This window comes from Rhamphochromis sp. 'chilingali', assembly GCF_963969265.1.
Source record: "Rhamphochromis sp. 'chilingali' genome assembly, chromosome: 2".
Classification (NCBI taxonomy): domain Eukaryota; kingdom Metazoa; phylum Chordata; class Actinopteri; order Cichliformes; family Cichlidae; genus Rhamphochromis; species Rhamphochromis sp. 'chilingali'.
Window position 1 is genome coordinate 11196234 of NC_137930.1, and position 25325 is coordinate 11221558.

General features: G+C 40.2%; 1 protein-coding gene across 2 annotated transcripts in view; it reads left to right on the forward strand.

The window, feature by feature from the left end:
- Window positions 1–13356: 13356 nt before the first annotated feature.
- LOC308393097 (carnitine O-acetyltransferase-like) overlaps window positions 13357–25325 on the forward strand; it is a 32827-nt gene continuing 20858 nt past the window's right edge. The window contains exons 1-8 of one of the 2 annotated variants that reach the window (XM_080876598.1): window positions 13357–13515; window positions 13871–14004; window positions 17433–17729; window positions 19255–19373; window positions 19526–19579; window positions 20306–20471; window positions 21533–21707; window positions 23244–23422. In XM_080876598.1, the coding sequence (XP_080732724.1) occupies window positions 13975–14004; window positions 17433–17729; window positions 19255–19373; window positions 19526–19579; window positions 20306–20471; window positions 21533–21707; window positions 23244–23422 (1020 nt within the window). In that variant the 5' untranslated portion in view covers window positions 13357–13515; window positions 13871–13974. Of the gene's footprint in view, window positions 13516–13870; window positions 14005–14073; window positions 14414–17432; window positions 17730–19254; window positions 19374–19525; window positions 19580–20305; window positions 20472–21532; window positions 21708–23243; window positions 23423–25325 lie in introns of those variants that run through there. The other variant, XM_080876599.1, reaches the window with a different exon arrangement.

Below are 25325 nucleotides of genomic sequence, written 5' to 3' on the forward strand. Positions count from 1 at the left end.
TTTGCTTCTCTTGTTTGACTGTCCCAGTGTGTTCAGCTGGCTCTCATGACACTTGTTTATATTTAAGTTCTCCTCTTACTTCTCACTACGTCTGTCGCTCTTCCTTGTGTTCTTACTGCTTGTTACTAGAATTTTGGATTCTTTTACTAGTTACCGGCAAAAACAAGGCTTTGTGAACCAGAAACAGGAATGTCAAACTCATTTTACATCACATGCCACATACAGCACACTTTGTTCTTAATGCGGCGAAGGCAAAGGCGAAGAAGAAATATGATCCTTTTGCCATTTTATTGTTTATTTATTACTTAATTAGTTTGATGTAATATCAATGGCTTTGTTTTTAAACCTATGAAAATGTTCTTAAAAGTCCAAAAACTTAAAAAGCCATCCACTGGACCGGATTGGAGGCCCTCAACCCTTATGTTTGACAACCCTACTATCAATCTGACCACCATCCCCACAGTGAAACCATCTGGTCACTTTTGCCACTGTGACATCTTGATAATGCAATTCTTGTGAAAACACAAAAACAAGCATACCTCTAATCCACACAGAATGTCCCTTAGCAGGTTACACCTCCACAGATACAGTGGGGCAAAAAAAGTATTTAGTCAGCCACCGATTGTGCAAGTTCCCCCACTTAAAATGATGACAGAGGTCAGTAATTTGCACCAGAGGTACACTTCAACTGTGAGAGACAGAATGCGAAAAAAAAAAAATCCATGAATCCACATGGTAGGATTTGTAAAGAATTTATTCATAAATCAGGGTGGAAAATAAGTATTTGGTCAATAACAAAAATACAACTCAATACTTTGTAACATAACCTTTGTTGGCAATAACAGAGGTCAAACGTTTACTATAGGTCTTTACCAGGTTTGCACACACAGTAGCTGGTATTTTGGCCCATTCCTCCATGCAGATCTTCTCGAGAGCAGTGATGTTTTGGGGCTGTTGCCGAGCAACACGGACTTTCAACTCCCGCCACAGATTTTCTATGGGGTTGAGGTCTGGAGACTGGCTAGGCCACTCCAGGACTTTCAAATGCTTCTTACGGAGCCATTCCTTTGTTGCCCGGGCGGTGTGTTTTGGATCATTGTCATGTTGGAAGACCCAGCCTCGTTTCATCTTCAAAGTTCTCACTGATGGAAGGAGGTTTTGGCTCAAAAGCTCACGATACATGGCCCCATTCATTCTGTCCTTAACACGGATCAGTCGTCCTGTCCCCTTGGCAGAAAAACAGCCCCATAGCATGATGTTTCCACCCCCATGCTTCACAGTAGGTATGGTGTTCTTGGGATGCAACTCAATATTCTTCTTCCTCCAAACACGACGAGTTGAGTTTATACCAAAAAGTTCTACTTTGGTTTCATCTGACCACATGACATTCTCCCAATCCTCTGCTGTATCATCCATGTGCTCTCTGGCAAACTTCAGACGGGCCTGGACATGCACTGGCTTCAGCAGCGGAACACGTCTGGCACTGCGGGATTTGATTCCCTGCCGTTGTAGTGTGTTACTGATGGTGACCTTTGTTACTTTGGTCCCAGCTCTCTGGAGGTCATTCACCAGGTCCCCCCGTGTGGTTCTGGGATCTTTGCTCACCGTTCTCATGATCATTTTGACCCCACGGGATGAGATCTTGCGTGGAGCCCCAGATCTAGGGAGATTATCAGTGGTCTTGTATGTCTTCCATTTTCTGATGATTGCTCCCACAGTTGATTTTTTCACACCAAGCTGCTTGCCTATTGTAGATTCACTCTTCCCAGTCTGGTGCAGGTCTACAATACTTTTCCTGGTGTCCTTCGAAAGCTCTTTGGTCTTGGCCATGGCGGAGTTTGGAGTCTGACTGTTTGAGGCTGTGGACAGGTGTCTTTTATACAGATGATGAGTTCAAACAGGTGCCATTCATACAGGTAACGAGTGGGGGACAGAAAAGCTTCTTACAGAAGACGTTACAGGTCTGTGAGAGCCAGAGATTTTCCATGTTTGAGGTGACCAAATACTTATTTTCCACCCTAATTTACGAATAAATTCTTTACAAATCCTACCATGTGAATTCGTGGATTTTTTTTTTCACATTCTGTCTCTCACAGTTGAAGTGTACCTCTGGTGCAAATTACTGACCTCTGTCATCATTTTAAGTGGGGGAACTTGCACAATCAGTGGCTGACTAAATACTTTTTTGCCCCACTGTATCTTGGTAGCCATCAACAAGTTTCTGGCATAATTCTGCCTGGATATTTGACCACTACTTGGCAGAATTACTTTAAAACTGGTTAGTTTCTTGGCTCGGACCCAGCTTTTAATCATAATACACAAAAGATTTAATCTGTTAATGGGTTGGGGTATTGGGAGGGCCATTTCAGAAGCTTTATGTTGGTTTTGGAAGGGATAACTGTTTGGGAACCCCCAACTGTTGATTGTAGGTGATGTAGATGGAAGAATGGGGTGTACAACTCCACTGTGTTGTAGGAGTTGAATAAATTGCTTTAAGTGACCAGTTACATTTTTGATTGACCAGCATTACTATTTATTGATGTGACTCCTGACAGAAATAACAGGATGATTTGTTAAGTGTACCATGCAAAACTCTGCCCTGAGAAACTCTCCTTTTGCAATATGCTTGTGATTATTTTCTATTTGCACCGAAGTGGTGTTGAGTCAGTTTTTGAAGAATTTGGCTGAATATATTCCAATACTCAAGTCAGTCATTTGATCACAGTCCACAAAGACATACTTTTTAGTTCCTGAAAAGAAAATTGAATGCAGAAAGATATTCAGTACACCAAAGGGAAAAACAAACAAACAAATGCAGCCGTTGGTGATGTGCATGGATTCGGGACTTCAGCCAGTCAAATGATTTTCATCTAAGTATACTGTATATAGAGGGGAAGAAAAAAACAAACAAAGAGACGTCCAATTACAGCTTGACGTCTCTGAATATGGACTATGTACAGCAATAGATGTATTTCCTAAACTGCAATGAAATAGTTGTTAAATCCCTTGAATTGAAGCTGAAAGTCTGAACTTTAATCATTGTCCAAATACATATGAACTGTGACTGTCAGTATGGACAACAGGAAGAGTTATGTAGTACTGTAGAATAATTTCAAACTCTGGCATTTCTTAACGCCACGTTCAAGAGAATCAGTTCACAGTTTCTGATTTCCACTCTCCCACAGTAAATGGACTCCTAGGTACATGCCCTCAACACCTCACCTTCATGCTGCTTCCCTCTGCTATGATATCTGCTGTTCTTATGCTAGCTTGTATGGTTACTGACAAAGGAGAGTTCACACCCAGTTAAAGCTAAACTTAAACATTACTACAGAGTTTTAAATTAAAATGTTTTAGTTGTCCAACCCTTTAACTGTAGTGCAAAACTACAAACCTAGTGTTTCTGAGACAGACTTGCATGAAATAGGACCGAGCTTAAACAGGCATGTGCGCTTACTTGTCAACACTCTGTTTAGCCTCCTCAATGGCTGTTTTAATGTCAGGTGTGATGTTAAAGTGTAGTTTCTGAGGCATTGGCAAAAGTGCCACAGGAGACTCCATCATCTGTGGTTTCTTCCTGTCTCCACACATTTAAAAAAACAAAAACAAAAAAAAAACAAAAAAAAACAAACAGTAGAACAGAACATCAAATCTAGTGACAGACGAAGTGACAGTCACTGTTAGGTGTGCTAGAAAATTGCTTAATGATGTTTAAGATGACATAATTACATTTGCAAAAACAACGGAAATTAAAATTTATAAAGAAAACGTGACATGCTCCTGAAGTGTGGTTTTTTTAGAGGATGTAAACTTACATGGAAGATGTGATATAATCTGATAGAGCCATACATGGTGTGCCATCAATAATGGCATGCAACATGGTAAACCCACATGTCCCATCTTCACCAACAATAAACTGAAAGAAAGACACACAAATTAAGTTTCTTCATGTGCGGTTCTGTTACTGAGCTTCTATGATAGGGAAGTTTTTTAGTAAATTGGGCCATCAATATAGGCTTTTAAAGTGCTGGTTTAAAATGTAAAAATAACACTACTACAACAACAACAACAACAACAACAACTACTAAGGTAAAGGCACCTAGAAGGTCATTGGCATTTAAACATACTAACCCTTTTTACTATTCTCACACTGAGACAGACCGTTTTCACTTTTCTTTTGCATTAGTAGAACTACTCTATCATTAACTTTTCGCACAACTTGAATCTGATCTCTATGCAAGGTAAAATAGAGCTTGCCTGAATGATACATCAGTGGTTCGGTTTTCCTTCTCTCACCTGCAGCGATTTGTCAAACCAGCGGTTAGCACTGTTCCACTGGGTGCCGCCTCCATGCAAAACCTGCACTGGTTCAAACCTGCTATACTTCTCATATGTCCGAGGCATGGCTTTGTCCAAACACAGCACACAGATGCTCCTTTCAATGGCTGAAACTGATTTTTTGTTGGAGGGATCTGAACAAATTAAGCACAAAGACACACAAAGCAAATATGCTGTTAAGATAAATTTAACACAATTGTTTAAATTTAACACAATTGTTTAATATTCTAGAAAACCTAAAATGTAATATTCTAATCTGAAGGTTAGCCGTTCGATCCATTCTGCATGCCAAACATCTAACTCCAAGTTGTTTTCCGATTCATCCATGGGAGTATTAATGCATGTGCACATGCATCAAACAGCATGCAGCCTGTTTCAGTTGCTCTTGCTTTTTACTTTAGCTTTTTTCTTACTTATTTCTTTGACCTTAGTACTTAAGAGTGTTCCTCCTTTTTTTAATATCTCTTTTTAAAACATTTGGATCGATAGAGTTTTTGTTCCGTTTATTGCCACGGAATAGTTACTTTTTTTGAGGAATGGCAGCGCGGAGGAGCCGCTACACACCGCACAGGTTGTTTACTCCAGAGATCAGCTGATCGCCCTGATGCCGTTGGCATGGCACCTGTCATCAAACTGTGCACTGTTGAACTAGGGCTGTATTATTTGCCCAGGAAATGTTCCCATGTGAGCTTGGTGACTGTTTACGTTCCCCCCTCGACTAACCCCACAGCTGCATGTGACATTATCCACTCTGCTATAGCCCAGTTACACACTCAGCACCCGAGTGCTTTCACTTCCATCTTGGGTGATTTCAACCATGTCGCCTTGGACACTACACTGCCAACTTTCACACAATATGTGGTCTGTCACACCAGCATGGGGAGACTTTTAGATGCACTGCATAGTAATGTCAAGGACGCATGCAGTTCATTCTCCCTCCCCCCCACTCGGTAAGTCAGATCATAACCTGATTCACCTCACACCCTGCTATGTGCTTATTGTGGGGAGGGAGCCTGTGACCACTACAAGTATTAGGAGGTGGTCGGAGGCCTTAGCGGAACAACAGGGTTGTTTTGAATTGACAAACTGGAAGGTTCTTAGAGTGAGGGCATCAATGGACTTACTGATCCTATCACCGACTACATAACCTTCTGCACCAACTCCACTGTCCCAACTCAGACTGTCCATTGTTACCCAAATAACAAGCTGTGGGTAACTAAGGACATCAAAGCACTCCTGAAGGACAAGAAGAGGGCTTCAGAGTGGTTCAGGCATTATTGAAGGGCAAGATCAGAGAGGCTGAGGACAATTACAGGAGAAACTCCCACATCATGAAGACCCTGGGAAGACTCATCCTTGACCAGCTCCGACCTCTAGTCTGGCCAAATCAGGATCCCCTTCAGTTTGCTTACCAGCCCCACCTCAGAGCTGAGGACGCCATCATCTACCAGCTCAATTGTGTCTACACCCATTTGGATGAGCCGGAAGCATGGTGGGGTCATGTTTTTCGATGTTTCCAGTGCATTCAATACCATGAGGCCAACTCTTCTGGGTGATCGTCTATGCTGTTGCATGCTGGGGCAGCTGGTAGAGGGTTGCAGATGCCAACAGACTCAAACTGTTCCGCAAGGCCAGTAACGCTGCTGGGATGGAGCTGGACTCCCTTAGGGTGGTGTCTAAGAGGTGGATGTTGTCTAAGATAAGGATAATGCTGGCCATAATGGCCCCCACCCTACCCTACTCTCTGCTGGCTAGTTACAGGAGCATGTTCAGTGAGAGACCAAGATTACTAAAAAGCACCACTGAACGACTCAGAAAATCATTCCTGCCCCTGGCCATCCCCTTGCATCTCCTCCATTTAATACACTGCAATACTTACACCCTCTTGCACATGCTCTACAGTAAAATAACAAATGACAGCATTTCACAGGTTGAGCTTGAAATTGCTTAAAGTGTCTACATTTACACATTTTTAAATAAATAAATGAATACATCTAAAGTGAATTCAAACTGGAAATAGGTGGTGGTTAGATTATGATATTACTTATTATTCTGACCTAAATTTATTGCTCTTGTATTAACATTTGTGTCCCAATGGTAGGTGGGGGTTACACAGGTGACCTTAACACTTTGCATATGACTAATTATAATCTACTGTGTCCCTTAACAATGAATCTTTGCCCTTAAAATCCTTGTTTTTACTTATTACACACAATTTCTGTAAGCCCCTTTACATGTCTATGGAAGTATAATTGTGCTCACCCTGGACCAGTTTGTTATAGTATTTGTACCAGGTGTCCCGGTGCAGGGTCGTGAGAATACCAACATGTTCTGTGTTGGTCTCTAGTGATGAATTACAGATCCGCTCCAGCTGAACACAAAGCTGATCAGCAGTGATCGGAGTGCCATCACTGTGGTAGACCTCCACTGTAAAGAACTGAAAAGAGAGACAACAATGCTGGACTGACAGTTCAACACTGAGAAAGAGACCACTTGTAATTCAGGCATTACTGCCCATTGTTAAAGGAACTGGAAGATCAAAACTTATTCCAAATAAATTAAACATGAGTATTCCTGTGAAATGTATGACAATTTTAGTAGCACCTTAAATTAAGCCTTAGAGGTCTAAGATTCTTAGAAAGAAGAGCGTCTGGACTTCTCTAAATTGCTTGAAGATGTTTCACCTCTCATCCGAGAAGCTTCTTCAGTTCAAGGGTCCACCCCAAGAGGGACAAAAGGACCCCCTAATGATCCTCTACTTAATCACACGAGCCCAGGTGTAAAAACGGGTGTAGGTCACAATCAGGCATGGTTTTAGTTGAGCTCATTGTGAAACCTAGCCCCACCCTATAATGTGATTTCCTGAGTTTAAATGGCCCGGGATGTGAGTGGGCGTTAAGGAGTCTGGGAAGGAATCTCAACACTGGATTATAGATGGCAGACAGTTGGTGCCATAAGATGGTCCTTCACAGTGGACATAAATGGCTTCTTTCACTCCTCTTTCAAACCATCTGTCTTCTCTGTCCAAAATGTGAAGATGGCATCCTCGAAAGAGTGTCCTTTGTCCTTTAAATCCTTTTTCAAGGATGCCAATGAAATGAGTGTAAATGTAGGGAGAAACCTTGTTTGATTTGTTTTTCTGTATGTGCTGTGATAACTTTTCAAGAGTTATTAGAAGAAGCTGGTGCTTGAGCCGGTGCTTTTTTACCTGGACTTGTAGAATTCAAGTTTGATAAATAATGGGGCCCTGAACTCAAACACCTCAATAAAGGTGTATGTTTGACACCTCACCTGAGAGTTTTGTGCCACTGTAATGTGTCTGGGGTTGGAGTTCTTGGCATGGAACACCAATGAGTCAGTCTTCTGTCCAGGGACACGGCAGGATGACAGTGCCCGGAAGTATTGCATCATACAGAGGGGCTCTCCTCGCATATATTGTACTGGTAGTGTCTCACTGCAAAATTAAGAGGGTGTGTCCTAACATACATTCGTGGTTAAATTAAAAAAAAAAAAAAAAAAAAAAAAAAAAGACAAGACAAGCAATAACTTTAAAACCTCTATTCAAATATTCTGGTTCATAGAGTTCACTGACTATTTTACATTATTATAAAGTAAACCCAGAGTTTGTCAAACATGCTTCCTGGAATACAACCCTGGTCCCCAACCAGGCATCTTTCAGTGTTTCACATTGTGTCCATGGTCCACTACACCATCTTTGCCATGTTTGTGATTGCAAGAAGTTTTAAGTGATCTGATGGTACTCACTCCTCAATCATTGTCTTGAAGTCCAGAACAGCTTTTATCACTTTGGCAGCACACCTGGTCAGAAAAAACAGTTATAAAACAATACAACATAAAAGTTTTCAATGCAATATGACTCACTAAAAGCAAAGTGGCCAAGATACCTAATGTGGGTCAAACTCCTAAAACCAAAGATCCTTATAATTTATACCGTACAATTTATCTGTAACTGCCCATGGACAAAATATGTTCAGCTATTTTCACACAGAGCAGTTGATCCTGCATGAATTATTGAAGTTATACACAAAACCAAATTCAGAAAAAGCTGGGACACTAAAATTAAAGTTCGACCCACAATCTCGATCCGGTGGTCGGGGTGAGTGACTGATGTACCAGCACAAATGCAGAATAAATGAGAAGTGATCAGAAGAAATCCTGGATTACACAAGAACTTGATGGAAAACTGAGGGGAAGTGACATAGTTGGACTCTGTGAGTGTGAACAGGCTCTGACGATGAAGCATGCTAGGATTTTTGAAGCTGGAGTTAATGTACCGATAGGTTGTAAATTCTTAGGGTGTAGTTCATCTTGAAATAGAATATGGAAAGTCGTTGGCAGGTTTGCTTCATTTGAGTAAGATTTCCCAAATGAACAAAGGTGATGGCAAGCAGTTTTGGAGTATTAGTTGTACTGGTTGAAGGACAGTTAGAAGAGAACCACCTTCTACGATGATAACCCCTAAAACCAGCTGAATGTCATCAAGCTGATCATCATTGTAGGACTTTTCTCATCTCCACATATACATTAAAAAACACAGAATATTTCCCCTAAGCTAGTTAACTCACTGTTAGCCTATTGGATGGGATATTGCCACATGTTTACTTAGTTTAATCTTTTGGAAGATTTAAAAAAAACAAAACAACAAAACCACTTGCTGGGTCTGTGTTTACATTTAAAAAAAAATCCTGCAATAGTAGGGTCCAAGTGCAGGTCCAAGCTGAGCAAGTTGGATAAGACAGTGGGCCAGTGCACATCTTTGTATTTTCTAATGTACAAAATTACAAATGCATGGTAGTATATTTTCCTTTTCTGATGTCCATAAAGTCAGATGCTCAGCTAACTAAAACAGACCTTAAGTCCTTCCATGTCATTTGTTTGATGTGTGTGCACATGTGCTTACCTTATTTGTCCCTGTTTATCAGTGAAGTCCATTTTGGGAAGAACAAATCCACCGTTAGAAATCAGCAAAGATTCCCTCGAGTCCAAATAATTAATCTGTATCCCATAATCTGCAAGCTGCAAAAAGAAAACGCATAAACAGTCTGTCTGAAAAGTCTTTGATTACTTTTAATGTTTAGTAGTTCAATTCAATTTTATTTATACAGTGCCAGATCCCAACAACAAATGGCTCAAGGTGTTTTATATTGTAAAAAAAAAAAAATTATAATACAAAGAAAACAAACACCCCAACAATCATATGACCCCCTATGAGCAAACGTCTTGGGAACAATGGGAAGGAAAAACTCCCTTTTAACAGGAAGAAAACTCCAGCAGAACCAGGCTCAGGGAGGGCTGACTATCTGCTGCAACTGGTTGGAGATAGACAGGAAAAAGACATGATGTGGAAGAGAGCCAGAGATTAATAATAACAAATAATTAAATGCAGAGAAGTATATAAATGCCATCCATCAATCCATCCATTCGCTTCCGCTTATCCTGTTCAGGGTCGCGGGGGGCACTGGAGCCTATCCCAACTGTCATAGGGCGAGAGGCGGGGTACACCCTGGACAGGTCGCCAGTCTGTCGCAGGGCCAACACACAGGGACAGACAACCATTCGCACTCACAGTCATTCGCACATTCACACCTAGTGACAATTTGGATTATCCAATTAACCTATCCCCACAAGCTGCATGTCTTTGGACGGTGGGAGGAAGCCGGAGTACCCGGAGGGAACCCACGCAAACACGGGGAGAACATGCAAACTCCACACAGAAAGACCCCGGCCTGATGTTGGAATTGAACTCAGGACCTTCTTGCTGTGCGGCAACAGTGCTAACCACCGTGCCACCGTGCTGCCGTATATAAATACGTGATTGAAAAAGGCGACGAAAGGAGAAATACACAATGAATTATGGCAGCCTAGACCTATTGTTTCCTAAGGGAGGATTCAGGATCACCAGCTCCAACTTATAATAAAACAACCCAACAATAAGCCACTGACAATGTTTCTGAAAAAGCTGTGAATGGAGACACATCAGGACAAAAACCATTATGCTGCCCATGATTTCTCACCACAGTCCCTCCTAAACTGCACCTATCAGCTCTCCTGTCCGACCACTAACATGGACAGTTAAGGACATTTAATCCATGTTTTGCACTCACCCAGTTGTCAGTAGTGCACGCTTTCCTCTCCAGGCTTCTCTGCAGTTTCTCTCCATCACCTCCTTCTTTGAGGAACTCCTTCATCAGCCGTTTTATGTGCTTCAGCTCATCCTCTGTTACAAGGGGCTCCAGACAACTCAGATAGCGTTCACAGGTCTCCCGCAGAGGGGGCACAGGCAGACGGGGCAGTCCTTTCTGATGGTTCAGATACCTGCCACCCATCAGAGTGTCCGATGCAGAATTTACCAGCCGACAGGATTTCACCAAGCCATAAGAATTCATCATTCCAACATTCACCTGACAGATGCAAAAATGTTTTAGTTACTACATTAAATTCTGTGAGCAAAATAAAAATAAGAGCATTAATAATGACACAATAAAAAAAAAAGAGCCAGGGAAATGATTTACACTATTACATTAACAAAAGGCTAAGTTAACTGAGAGCGTGTTACTTACTATAATTCTGTTCAGAATTCTCAACATTTTTCTTTCAGTAAACTTCCACACTTGGAGTTAATTGTTAAACCCGTTTAACTGTCAGGTCACAGTGCTGTTGAGAAAATATCTGAAAAAGAAAATCCTCTGGTTAAAGGAAATGATAAATGCTCCCCTCCCCCAACAAGACAATTAACTTAAGTAAACCAGATAAAAAGGGACATGAAAGCCTTTCTTTTTCTCTGCAGCAGTTAATAAAGCAAATAGAACGGTTTAATAGTTAATAATAATTAATATATTTTGATAGTATTAAAATAACATCGTTACCACTTTTAACTTACAGTCACCAATAAATTGGTAAATTATTCTGTTGTGTGTTTATGTTTAAATTTGGTGCACAGTTTGCTAATAGTTTTGCCTTTTTTGCCTTTGGAGTTACCTGTCAGCAGCTACAGCTCTTCCTGGTTTAGCAAAAGATGAAGGTAATGGTGAAGTTGATTGAAATATAAAGACCAACCAAACAGAACAATCTATCTTCTTCTACTTCTTTGGGGTAGATTGACTAGATGCATCAATGGTATATTGCTGCCATCTACTGTTTATTGTTACCCGAGTAAATCTTCTGCTGATTAAGCACTGAACCGTCTGCTGTCACAGCTTGGGTTTAGTTATGGTTTTCTGAGACACAGGTGGGAACTCTGATGGAAGCAATTAAGGTGGAGTAGACAATCAGAGCCCTATTCAATAAAGCAAGTTCAGCGTATCCAGGTTATCTTTACATTATCTGAATTCAGTTACACTACATTGGTAATCGGAGCTTCATTGGTAAGCTACACCCATCCTCCATCTTCATTTTCACCAATGCCAGCATCTAGAATGTGGGGGATCCTATCCTAATTCGTGTCATTCCTGGGTCTCCATTCTGCCATATTGGTTCATCTGAGTTTAAGCACTAAATAGCTTTTATTTGAATTTTCTATAAATCATGTTGATTGGATGAGCTATCCTTATTTGCATTTAGAAAACAGGCAGTGAAAAATCAGCTCAAAGCAAAAAATGTAAGTTCATGTTAAAGTTTTTGTCAAATTAGGATATTGTCAGGTACATTCTCCAGTGTGTCACTTGTAATCTCTTGCAGGTTTTCTGCACGTCTGGCAAACCAAGCATGTAAAAAGTAGTTTGAGTTCCCCAATTATTATAACTTTGGTGCTAAAACATGAAAAAGTCTGATGGCAATACTAGTTTTACTGTTTCTAGTCTTACCATCACTTTCAATTGGCATAAGACTTGTCTGAGCAGGATGCGTGACCATAAAGACACAAGTGCATCTCACATGACAGAAGTAACCCTGTTCAGGGATTTTGGCCTTGCAGTTCTGCAAAGTGTTTTTTCTTTCCCTCAAAAGCGTATCTTTTAGATCTTCAATAAACATCAGATGAGCTGTGTCTATATTTACTCTGTTTTCTAGATAAGAGTCTGCAGGGCCTGTCTCAAGTGACCCGCTCCCTCATCCCTTCCTCTTTAACAGTACAAAAGAGTCGAGTCATTGTTAACCCTGAATAATCCATTTGCTTCTAATAATCTTTTATAGTTGTTTTTATATGTGGAACATGCAGGGAAAGAAGGCTTCAGTAAAAGTTGCAGCTTGGGTAAATCAGCATAAATCCCCATGGTAAATTATTCTACGAACCTAACCTGCTCTGAGAGATTTTCTAGGAATGGCGAAACTATTTTCTGGAAAACTAATTGTCAGTGGAGCCTAGCCTGTAGCTTAATCAGCAGAAAGAAATCTGCATACTGACCAATCAATTCTCCAGAAAACAGCATCACCATTTCAGGAAAATCTCTCAGACCTCTGCAGGGAGACTAAGGATCTGAAGATTTTTAGTAGCATCTGAACTGGTTGTTTCCCTGATGAGCATTGGTAATGTTTCAAACATATTAGAGATTCTCTGCTGGGGATTACAGTTTATATAAGCAAGGCATACCATCACAGAACACACACCAAGAATTCCTTTTTAAAGAATGAAATTATTGATTCACTTTGATCTGTTGACAACCAAAGTGATTTCCATGTCTCCTTTATTAGGCTGTAGGGGAGTAAGTTTTAATTTCAGCAACACCGAGAGCAAACTGAGAGATAAAATCATTAACTTAAATGAAAATGTTGATTTTAATGCTGTTTGCGCTAAATAACCAGATTAATGATTTTCTGCATTATTGACTGTGCCCTTTTGGCAACAGTGTTGCATTTTCCAGTTATCTTTTTTATGTTCTTTATAGATCCTATACAATTTTATCATCATGTCATAATGTCTGTGACGAGAATAGGTGTCATTCATAGGGATCATTTAGTGTGGAATAAAAGTCACATGATCCATGAAACGCCCCTCTTAGATAGGCCAGATGCTGCTAAAACCATCCATTTCATGTGGGTTACCTTACTGAGTTAACTTAACCAGCTCGTGGAAGTTTGCTATTGGTGTAAACCCCACAAGTGGAAAATTCCTATTGGTGGAACATCGCTAAGAAGAGCCATTAGTTCTAGGGCCTGTTTAACTCTGACTATTTAAGTCCCTGCTCTTCTCTCTTGGCTTGTACTGCAAGGCGTCTTAAAGTAAGTTAAAAAAACAAAACAAAACCAACAACTATATATTAATTTAATTTTGGCTGTACCTGTTCTTCTGTTTAAACACTTGCTGTTTCACCCACGGGGCAGTACAATATGACATCATCCCCACCCATGTCGGTAACAAACTGATAGATTCTCAGATGCACGCAAGTAAGGGAACAGTCTCTTCAAGAATTGAAGAATTTTGAAGCTTGTCCACCACCAGATGGGGCATGCTAAATCTGAATATAGCATTGCTTTATGTATCTCAGTAACATTAGAAACTTGCATTAAAAAAACAAAACAAAAAAACATTAAATCCGGAGAACCTGTCACACTCGTATTTGTCCTGTTTATTTAGGTAAAGCATTCGTGTGAGTGTTGGGAGCAAAGTTCTTCGTTTGCGAACACCTCATCGTCTTATTTTACGCTGGTGAATACCGTCCAGCGTCATTCTGTGGAAATATGATACTGAGATTCTGCACCAGAACTGTGGTAAGAAATATCCTTTCATTTAACTCCGTGGTTCCCAAACTTTTTTTTGCTGGGCCCCCCTTTGTTTTACAAGAAAAATGTTCGCGCGCCCCCCGCGTGCACGCGTACGCACACATCCTCCAACCACACACACCCATATTTTGCTCCATTGCGGTTTATTTCACACCTCAAACATTTAGTAAACAATTAAGCAAATACAAGTAATCTGCGATAAATTACAGGTAGTAAGAAAATAAACTAACTCTTTTACGCTGCGTCTGCACCTACACGGGTATTTTTGAAAACGCAGCTGTTTCATCCACACGTAAACGGCGTTTCGAATCACCGAAAACTGAGATTTTTTTTAAAAACTCCTTTTTTATGTTTACGTGTGGACGAGGAATACAGAGCTGGTCACGCAACGTCAAAGGTATGTGCCTTTTTTCATGTCAGCTGTGCGCCACGTTATTGTTTACATGAGATGAATTGCAGAATGGCAGATAGAGACAAAATACTGTTAATCTGACTATCTGCAGGTTTTACACGCTTACATGGGGGAGACCGGGGATAGTTGTAACATTTTTGACATTTCTGTCTGTAAATTGGAGCTCTTTTAAGGTAGTGGATTCAAAATGTAATGCAAAGTATTTACATGTCTCTGCTATTAAATAGTTCAGCACAATTACCCATTGCATGGTATGGCCTCAAACACAAAGAGTGAAATGTTACAATTAACCCCATAGTCTGGGTTAGTTTTAAACATATCCTGGGGTGAAATGTAACACAATGAAATAAGGGTACTAACAAAACATTAACATGCAATCTTTGTTTATTCAACACGTGTGTGTGTGTGTGTGTGTGTGTGTGTGTGTGTGTGTGTGTGTGTGTGTGTGTGTGTGTGTGTGTGTGTGTGTGTGAGAGAGAGAGAGAGAGAGAGACAGAATGCAGAAATCTAGCTTTGCAACATATTCCAACCCCCCAAAAAAGACAAGTTATGGAATTTTCTGCAACTGAATATTTCATTAATTTTGGTTGGTCTTCCTTGAGTTTGGCCTCATTGGCTCAGTGGGCATTATAACCTGCAACTCTTGCACCAATTTTGAAAATAACAATGAAGCTGAAAAAATGTAGTTGTTCACCAGCATCTCAATTCCATTACTTTTTATCATGGCTTACCTTGGTGTGGTTTGCAGAGTGCTTCAGAAAGATGAGGAAATCTGTTTCTTGCACCCATCCTGATTTACTTCCACTACCAGTACTTCCTACTGTTCCATCTCTGACACAGAGGTCTGCATAATGTATGTGTGGGAACACAAACAGTGGAGGAATTGTGTTGCCAATGGCATTAACCGCATATACAAATGCGACCAGTGAACCTCTCTCTGCTGATGTCGTTGCCCCAACTTGTTTAATATAAGTTAAAGTAATAGTGTGGTAAGTTGCAACATCTGCATTATTGTTACAACTAACCCAGACTGTTGCTGTTACAACTGACCCAGAACTCCTATAGCCATGAACTAGCTAACATTACAGCCAACGGCTAAAACATTAGCACTAAAGACCTACACAGAATATATCCCCATAGACATACAAATAACATAATTTAAGTTTGATGAGTTTAACTGCAAAGCAAATAATGTTATTACAAATTGAAATAAAGTAGAAAAACTTACTTTTTGGCATACAAATTACTTTTTTCATGTTAAATTGTCTGTGTTTGACAAAATGTGCTGATTTTTCACATGTAATAGCGGAACTGAATTGGGCATGTATAGGATGAGTCACATCATTTGAAACTTAGCCCTGATTGGAGAAATTGGAAGTGTTTCAACTGACCCACGTTACAACTATCCCCGGTCTCCCCTATACTATGTGTATCTCCAAAATGACAGGAGTAGTTAGGCATTACAAGAAGTGTTTGTGAACTAAAAATCAAGAATGTGGGATACTGTTTGTCCGTGATTTAAACAGCCCAGCGCTGCTCCCTACGAAGGGAAAACAAATTCTGCAGGGGAGACCTACCTCGGCACTTGTGCAGGTGAAGCCAAAGGGAAGATATGCTTCACCATATTTTCTAGTCTTTGGCTTAGAATGAAGTTGGTTTGGAAACATATTCAGCTATGCTTCATCTCCTGCTTTGCATTTGTGTAGGCTCCAGTGCTAGCAGTGTCCAAGCGTTTTGCCCCCCCCCTTTCATCCCATCATTTCCCAGCTCATCACATCTGGATCTGTTCATAGCACCTTATTTTACATTTTTGATCTGTATTCCTTATTTAAAATGTCTCATCTTCCAAAAATATACTGAAATACCCAAAATGAAAGGTTAGTTAAATGTGAAACGTTGGCTGTGAGGAAGCCATCATCGATCAGTAAAGGCTGATATTAGATAAACAAACATAATGAATGGTCATAAACCTTAGCAAAGAGTTTTTATTATTATTCTTAAATAAAAAGGGCAGATCCACTCTTGAGTCTGTTACTATATGGGTGACTAATATCAGAGGTCCATCAGTAAATTGTCTGATTTGTACCAGAATCTTTTTCATACGTTTTGTCTCTCTCAGGTTACAGATGAATAATTAGATTTAAAATCATAATAAAAGTGCTCATTTGAAGCACGCAAAAGCTGGAGACAATCCCAGCTGTACTTTTCTGCATAAGTAATAAATGGGTACAGGCCACCAGTCTGTCACAGACTGACAGCCATTCCAACCTATGACCAATTTAGAATCTCCAGTTAACCTAACCCTAACAACTGCATGTCTTTGGGATGTGGGAGGAAGCCACAGTACCCAAAGAAATCCCACACAGACATGAGGAGAACATGCTAACTCCACACAGAAAGCCGCTAGCTAGATGTTGGATTTAAACCCAGAACCTTATCGCTATAAATGGTAAATGGACTGATTCTTATATAGCACTTTTCCGTTCTACTTCAGCACTCAAAGTGCTTTATACAACATCACCCATTTGCACCCATTCCAACAGTACTTTTTTTTTTCTAAATTTAAATATACACCAAAGTGCTTTGTATCCAACATTTGCACACATTTATACTCATCATTTCTTCTTCAAATTAATGACTAATCTTTAAAGTCTGGTCTCTTTTCCCCATTGGATATGAATATTGTATCAGTACCTCAGCAAATGAATAATCAATCATGTTTCATCATACTTTATCTACTCTTTGGAGATTAAGGAAGTTAGATGATGTTTTAGATCATTTATGCAGAAAAGTACAAAACTTTAAAGTGTTAGTTTTTCTTTCTTTCTCAGCACTCTCAGTTAATGCTAGCATAATGCTCATTTTACTGTCTTTTTTTTTTTTTTTTTTTTTTAAGTCTTAGTTTTATTTCAATCCATATATTGTTTCACTGGCTGTTGACCAGCCAGACTGTTCTCTTATTACTCATGTTGTTCTTCACCTCAGTAGTTCTTGTAATTATCAGGTAAAGATGGGCATGGTGAAACCCTGTGCCTTAGTCAGTTCCTGCCATTTGATGAAGCCTGTATCAAGGACTTGGGTTAATGGCAGATGCCTGACCTACCAACAAGCCCTGCCAACTCAGCCAGTGCCCACACTTCAGCATACCTGTGAGCGCTACCTCATACTCCTGGAGCCCTTTGTGGAGGTGGATGAGCTGAAGAGAACAAAACAGCTGGTTCAAGAATTCCTGAAACCAGGAGGCGTTGGAGAAAAACTGCAGAAAGGCCTAGAAAAGAAGGCTCTCAATACTGACAACTGGGTAAGCCTAACAGCAGCACTGAAGGGGAGCTTATAGGTGCGATTGTTATGAAAGCTCACAGGGAGCTCTGAGCCTCTCATTCCTTTAGCTTTAAGTAGTGACTTAATTAATTTATCCACATCTTCAAAACTTGACTTGTTTGTTTTTTTGAAATTTGATCATTGTTAACAAGCTTTCAAGCTGGTAAAATTAAACTCTTACTGAAAAAGCCCTTACCTGGTCCTATCTTAGCTAAATGTACACAAATTTCTAATCTTTTTCATTTAATAATTCTCGGTTCTTATCAAGACTGCTGAGGAGTGATAAACTAAGTTTTCATTGGTTCTCACAATGAACTTGTCTTTGTGTTTGTCCTACTAGACCTGAGTGCAACATTAAACAACGCTGACCATAGCATTTTACTAGAGAGAGCAGAAGCCTTCATTGGTATTAAAGTAATGCACTGATTTAACAGTGGACCACTGTGACTGTTAGGGTACCTGGGTCGTTGACCCAGTGGTTTCAGTTTTGTACCTTTTTTATTGGTGTTCTTATCTTAGTTTGTTTTTGTGAAGGTTTTAGTTTCTGTTTTGCATTTCCAATTTTTCCCCAGTTCTTCTTGATGTTTGATTATGTAGTTCTCAGGTGTGGGTTTCCATGCTCCCTCTATTCTGTGTCCAGTCAGTGTCTGTGTCTGCCCTGTTCCCACATCTGTTACAGTGCCTGCTTGTGAGTCTGTGTCTATAAGTTCAGTCTGTTTCCTGTTTTATTTTGAAGGTCCATGTCTTATGTTAATGTATCTGGTTTTGCTTCCCCTGTTTCATTAGGCCTGATTTGCCCCTGATTTGCCCCAGCTGTGTTTCCCTCCTGTTACTCATTCCCTGATTGCTCCCTCTGTGCCCTGTGTTTCTCTGTCTCTGTGTCGTGATCTACCCTTATCTAGCTGTGTGGTCTGTCTGCATAAGTTTACCTTGGAGTCTCAGTTTTGTTACTTTTTGGAGTTCAGCATTAAATGGTAAATGGCCTGCATTTGTATAGTGCTTTACTAGTCTCCAAGGACCTCAAAGCGCTTTACACATTCAGTCATCCACCCATTCACACACTGGTGATGGCACTGACATTAAAGCTGTATTTAAGTTCACCCTTTGTCTCTGACTGTCTGCACTTTGGGTCCTTTTCCTACCTGCACACAGCCTTCACATAACAGTCACTCTGTCTCCTGTCTGTTAGTCAACCTGGCTATATACATTTAAGTACCTCAAGTTGTATTCTCAAAATTCACAATACTCACTATAGAACCCTCCTTTTTTTTTTTTTTTTTTTTTTTTTTTTTTTTTTTTATTATTATAAATTATGACTTGATGTCAGTGATATAGATCTTCATAAATTGCAGCATAAATAGATCAACAGATACACTAGTTGAGTATTAGCGAGTTCTCAATAAAAGTGCAGATGTTATCAACTACATTTAACTTATTGTTGCACAAACACAATCCTGAATTTTCTGGATGGACTGTAATACATTCTTGCACTTATCTGTGTTTAGTTAGCAGACTATATGGTGCAGACTGACTATCTTGACAACCGTCTGCCTGTGGTGGCTTATTCAAATATCAGTGGTTCCTTTCCCCGAATGGACTTCAGGGATAAGCAGGGACAAATAAGGTGAACTATATAACTGTATACTGCATTGTGAAGGGGGGGACAATAGATTCTGAAGGTCTGAATCTTGGCCGTTTCTGATTGCTATATTAGGGACGTTGTATTATGTCAATGCCATGCAAATGTTTAACTAAATAATCATGTTCTCTGCCTAGGTGTGCTGCCAAAGTGATAAGAGCTATTTTGGACTTCAAGACTATGATTGACAAGTGAGTATTATCAGCTCAAGTAAAAAAAAAAAAATGTAAAAGCTTAGAAAGTGGCAGGTATAGACAGTTATTATTTAAAATTCAATATTCTGTGATTACCTCCTGTCAAGAGAATGGTGCTAACGGGATCTGGGTTTACTGTATCACTACAGTATAGTCATTTGGGTTTCCAACCTCCAACCAGGACTGATAACATTTGAAATGTCCATTGTTTTCCTTGTGTGGGGAAATGCACATTACATGGTCAAAACTTTTTTTTTCTTCTTCTTTTCTTAGCTTAGCTACCTTGCTATTAATTCCTAATCACATTTTAATTTGTTTTCTCAAAGTTGGTGTGAAATATCAAAAGCTGTGGAAAGCAAACTTGCAAACAAAACAAATACACATACACCATGCTAATGTACTTGTACTTGCACTTATTTGAAATGGCTTTGAGGGTTGTGTATCTGTCTGTCTGTCTGTCTGTCTGGAAATGAGTAATTGTGAGTTCCAGGTATACCATAAACACATCATGTGATCATATCCTGGAAGTTTCAGGTCATTGCAGTATAAAATTGTTGGCATTTCCCTTATAAGGCTGATACTGATTTTTACTGTTTAGTATTATTCCCACACATAAAAATAAGTCCTTGTTTCTTATGTGGCTGAGGTTTAACTTTAATCAAAGTGCCATAGCTTCAGACATGAACAGTAAGAAATTGTTGACACAGGCATCATGTTTAACAGTGAGACGATACCAGTTGATTACCTGAGAGGAAAACCCCTGTGTATGAACCAGTATTCCCAATTGCTATCATCATGCCGTATTCCGGGCCTGGAGATGGACTCTGTTGTGTTCCATGGCAAGACTTCTTACCCTTCCAGATACATTACATTGGCTTATAACAGTCAGGTGAGGAGCACATCATCACACACTTGTCTGACATTCTGGGACTGTATTCATCCATTTACAAAGAATGGTGTTATAATGCATCTTAGTAGAAAAAGTGAAGGTGAAGATCAAATTATCAAGCAGTTTAAAAGGTGTAGAATGCACAGTTTTCACTGTGCTAACTGCAACTGCATCTTCCACAATCCACAAATCATACTTCTCCAATATTGTTGAGATTCAGCCCTCAACATAAACGGTAATATGTATATCACAGGCACTAGAGACAAGGATTTTCAGGAACTCTGCCAATTCATTTATATTATAAATCATTTTATGGGGGAAGTCAATTCTGGAGCCTTTCACAGCTGACTTTGGGTGTGCGGTAGGAACATCAGTCCACAGTGTGCACCAGTGTTCACATTTGCACAAAAACTTCCACAGGCTCCTGGTAAGGGCATTATACTATGAACGAGTGGAGATTTAATTTAATTTTTTTTGTATTAACAACAGTTCTTATAGCACAAAATTACAAATAAAGTTGGGCTAAAAACAAAAACATCAGACTGACATCATGTAGATGAGAAGTTCAAATTGCTTTAATAAATAATGTTATTATACAGCTTTACAGAAATCGATAGGAAAAAATTCCTGAATAATCCTTTATGGCAGCGAGGCTGAATCCATCAGAGGGTGAAGGAGCTCTGCTGCCTCAGAAGTGTGGACTTGAGTGGGAGTAATGTCCATGCTGTAGAGCAGTTTGTCTGTACCTCATTTCTGACCAATGATGCTTCCAGCCTTGAGGATCAGTTTGATCCTTCTGGCACTGATGCTGCAGATTAGCAAAAGCCCCAGACTGCATGGGATGGTGATCATGGTAAAAGGTTTCTTTGCTCACACTGGTAATAAGTGTAAATAAAAATTAAACTCTGTGCTAAATGGATCTATGTCAGATGATGCACATCCAAATTTCTGAAGGAATGTTTTACAACCAGTTATTTAATTCTCTTATGGTGAGAAAGTTCACTCTCTCATACACTCCCTTCCAATAAGGAGCCTTGCTTTTGTGTGTGTCCTTGCTTCAGTTCTTTATGGTGGATGTCTACAATAGTGATGGGACTCCTTTGACTGTGCACCAGCTTTGTGTTCAGCTGGAGAGAATATGCAGCTCTTCGCTGGAGACCAGCACAGAGCCTGTTGGCATCCTCACCTCCTTAAATCGTGACTCCTGGAGCAAATGCTATGACAGATTGATCCAAGGTGAGCACAATTATGCTTTTGTACAGTTGTAAAGAAGCTAATGTATATGTAAGGGGGATTAACTGGGAAATGCTGTAATGCAAGCGCTAAACTGATGTTAAAACTAAACAACGTAATACTTGATCATAAGAGGCCAGGTAAAATTGGAATTTCTCCATGTAAGAAAGTTATATTAAGTAGTCAGTGAAAATCAAACTGCTTTATTGAATCTCTGGAAAAACCCTGTTCATCTCATAGCATAGCTTTATTTTATTTTTATCTATTTTTTTCATTTAAAAAATAAAAGGTAGAAAAGAGCATGTGGAATAAGAGTTGCCACTATGAGTGTTCATTAATTTGACGAAGGGTGATGTTTTCATAATAAGGGTATAATGGGCACCAGTGGATTCCACTAAACTGAGCTCAGTAAACTCTGTCCTGTTTTTCTGAGTGTTTACAGCCAAACCTCACACATTGCCGTTCTGTAATAATACTAGGAATTTATTGAAACAGAGCAGAACTGGACTTAACGGAGCATAGGAATGTTTATATAAATTGGCCAAAATGCAGCTGTTAATGGGACTGTGCTACTACTAAACGGTATGTTGTGTTAGTCATATGCACAGTATTCCCACTCTTATGCTTTCCTCCTTAGACATTTGAGATCATTTATTCCATCAACTGTTTTTGTATTGTTACAATTGATTTCAAGGTGTAATGCAAAGAGTAGAGGGGATGTTTTTAAACCTACTTTGAACACTAAAAAGTAATTTAGCAGACGTGGGGGAAATTGGACAGAGGCAGGAAAATCAACCTCCTCCTCCCCAGCAAATAGAACCTTGAGTTTCACACACTGCAAAAAACCCCAAAGTGATGCATGCATTTATGAAACTGGCATTGTAACACTATCTTGTCACACAGACTGCTTAGTATCTGATGGTTAATGCAAACAAATGGCATTTAAGTGACCCCTTACAATCAACTGACTCAATCTTTTATTTATTTTATCCTAGTTTTATCACCATCTTGACACACCCAAAGTCCGTTTGAAGATGCGAGTGGTCCTTGCGGCCTGGTCCTTGTAATCAAAACGACTGTTTTAGAGGAAAAGGGATCAAAAGTTTATTCCATATGGTTGTAATTCTTTTGGTCACTCAATTGTCTCGGTATTAAATACTAGTGAATAAAAGTAAAGTCAGCATTATCACAGGGGAAATGGCGGTGATAATCTGGGTGACAGACACCAAGAATCCCCTGAAAAGCAGAAGTGCTGGGACAGGGGGACAGAGACAAGGTAACAGTGCATTTGAGAGGACCCTTGTATTAAAATGGCGTTTCCCTATATGAACAACATAATAAAGCTCTGGTTAATTCAGTTTCTATTGACTAGCATATACTGCAACATTTGGTCAACAACAATGAATTATTTTTTTTATTATTATTATCAATGGTAATATACAAGTTATGCAATAACTTCTAAACGTGTAAGTAGGCATAAGTATTTGACTGAATATGAATGGGTATCATGTATGCTTTGTCTGTTGCATTTGTGTCCAGATAAGCCCAACAAAGAAGCGCTGTCAGCTATCCAGAGGAGCATCTGTGTAGTATGTCTGGATAAAGCCATGCCTCAAGTGCCCGATGACATGTACTCCAGAGGTAATGTCCTCCAGATGATGCATGGAGGAGGCAGCCAGTGGAACAGTGCCAACCGCTGGTTTGATAAATCAGTACAGGTGATTTGAATCATAGTAGATAAACTTCATTTGTATAAAAATGGTTTGGTGTTGTGATGGACCGAGTTGAAGAACAGGAGGAGCCCAGGAATTATTAGAAAAATATAGTTTCCATTTATTTAACCCCCAAAAATTCCAAGTTCCACTGAAAACGACAACATCATCAAGGTACGCACAGGTGAATGCTGAGAGCCCACAGAGTACCTTATCCATTAGCCTTTGAAATGTTGCTGGGGCCCCATGCAAACCAAATGGCAAGACTGAACTCGAACAATCCCCACGGAGTACGGAATGCTGTCAATTCTTGAGACTGCTTAGTGAGAGGTACTTGCCAGTATCCCTTGGAGAGATCAATGGTCGTTAGATATTTTGCCTTCCCCAAACGCTCAATGAGATCGTCAATGTGTGGCATTGGGTAAGAGTCAAATTTTGATATGGAATTGAGATACCTGAAGTCGATGCAGAAACGTATCGTGCTATCCTTTTTCGGAGCCAACACAACAGGGTTGCACCACTCACTTGTTGAAGGTTGGATGATTCCAAGAGACAGCATGAGGTCCACCTCCTCCTTTAACTCCACCAGGAAGCGTTCCGGTATCCTGTAACTCATACGCTTCACAGCTGCATCAGGTTTTAAAACAATGTCATGCTCCACCAGACTCGTGCGACCTGGGTACTTTTGAAATATGTCTGAATTAATCAGAGGCGTTACCTGAGACTGTTGCTCACTGGTGAGATGGCTCAGGTCCAGGACAGAGACTGTTACTGAAGGCAAGTAGTCATTAACTTCTTCCTCCTCATCCACGCTGTGAATAAGCAAACCCTCTGTTTTATTCTCAGTGCGTGGAATCCATTCCTTAAGAAGGTTAACATGGAGCACTCTACTCCCTCGCTGGAGACCTGGTGTAGAAACTTTGTAGGTAGTAGGTCCAAGTTTCTTCTGTACTTCAAAGGGTCCCTGCCACTTTGCCAGCAACTTGCTGTCAGAAGTTGGCAACATTACCAAAACCTTCTGGCCAGGGACAAAACTCCTGTGGCGAGCTTTTTTTAATCAAACAAAGTCTTTTGTTGCCTCTGAGCAGCTGCCATATGGCTCTGAGCCAGTTCACTCATCTGCTGAAGCTTTTCTCTCATATGAATAACATATGAAATAACATTGACTGATTCCTCTTTACCTTGCTCTCCCTCCCATGAGTCCTTTAGCAGGGTCAATGGGCCTCTCACCTCATGGCCATAAAGAAGCTCAAATGGGGAGAAGCCAGTGGAAGCTTGAGGAACTTCCCTGTAGGCAAAAAGGAGGTATGGCAGCCACTGGTCCCAATCAGACCCTGTATCATTGACAAACTTTCGGAGCATTTGTTTGAGAGTTTGGTTGAAGCGCTCCGTCAGTCCATCTGTCTGTGGGTGATAAGGGGTTGTCCGCACACTCCTGATGCCTAACAGCTTATAGACCTCTTTCAACAGTGTGGACATAAAATTAGTGCCCTGGTCAGTTAAAATCTCCTGTGGGAATCCAACCCTTGAGAACAGTTGAATCAATGAGGAAGCTACAGTTTTTGCTTTAACAGTTTTTAATGGAAAGACTTCAGGATACCTCGTAGCATAGTCTGTAATGACTAGCATAAAGCGATTTCCAGATTTACTTTTTTCTACCGGACCAACTACGTCCATGCCAAGACGCTGAAATGGTATACCGATGATTGGGAGAGGTTGGAGTGGTGCTTTGGTGGGGACCCTAATTGAAGTCTTCTGACATTGAGGACAACTCCTGCAAAACATAGCAACATCTGAGCGCAAGCCAGGCCAGAAAAAGTATCGCTTGATGCGAGCGGTGGTCTTATGCTTCCCCAGGTGGCCAGCCCAGGGAATGGAGTGCCCCAAAGTAAGCACTGTTTCACAGGCT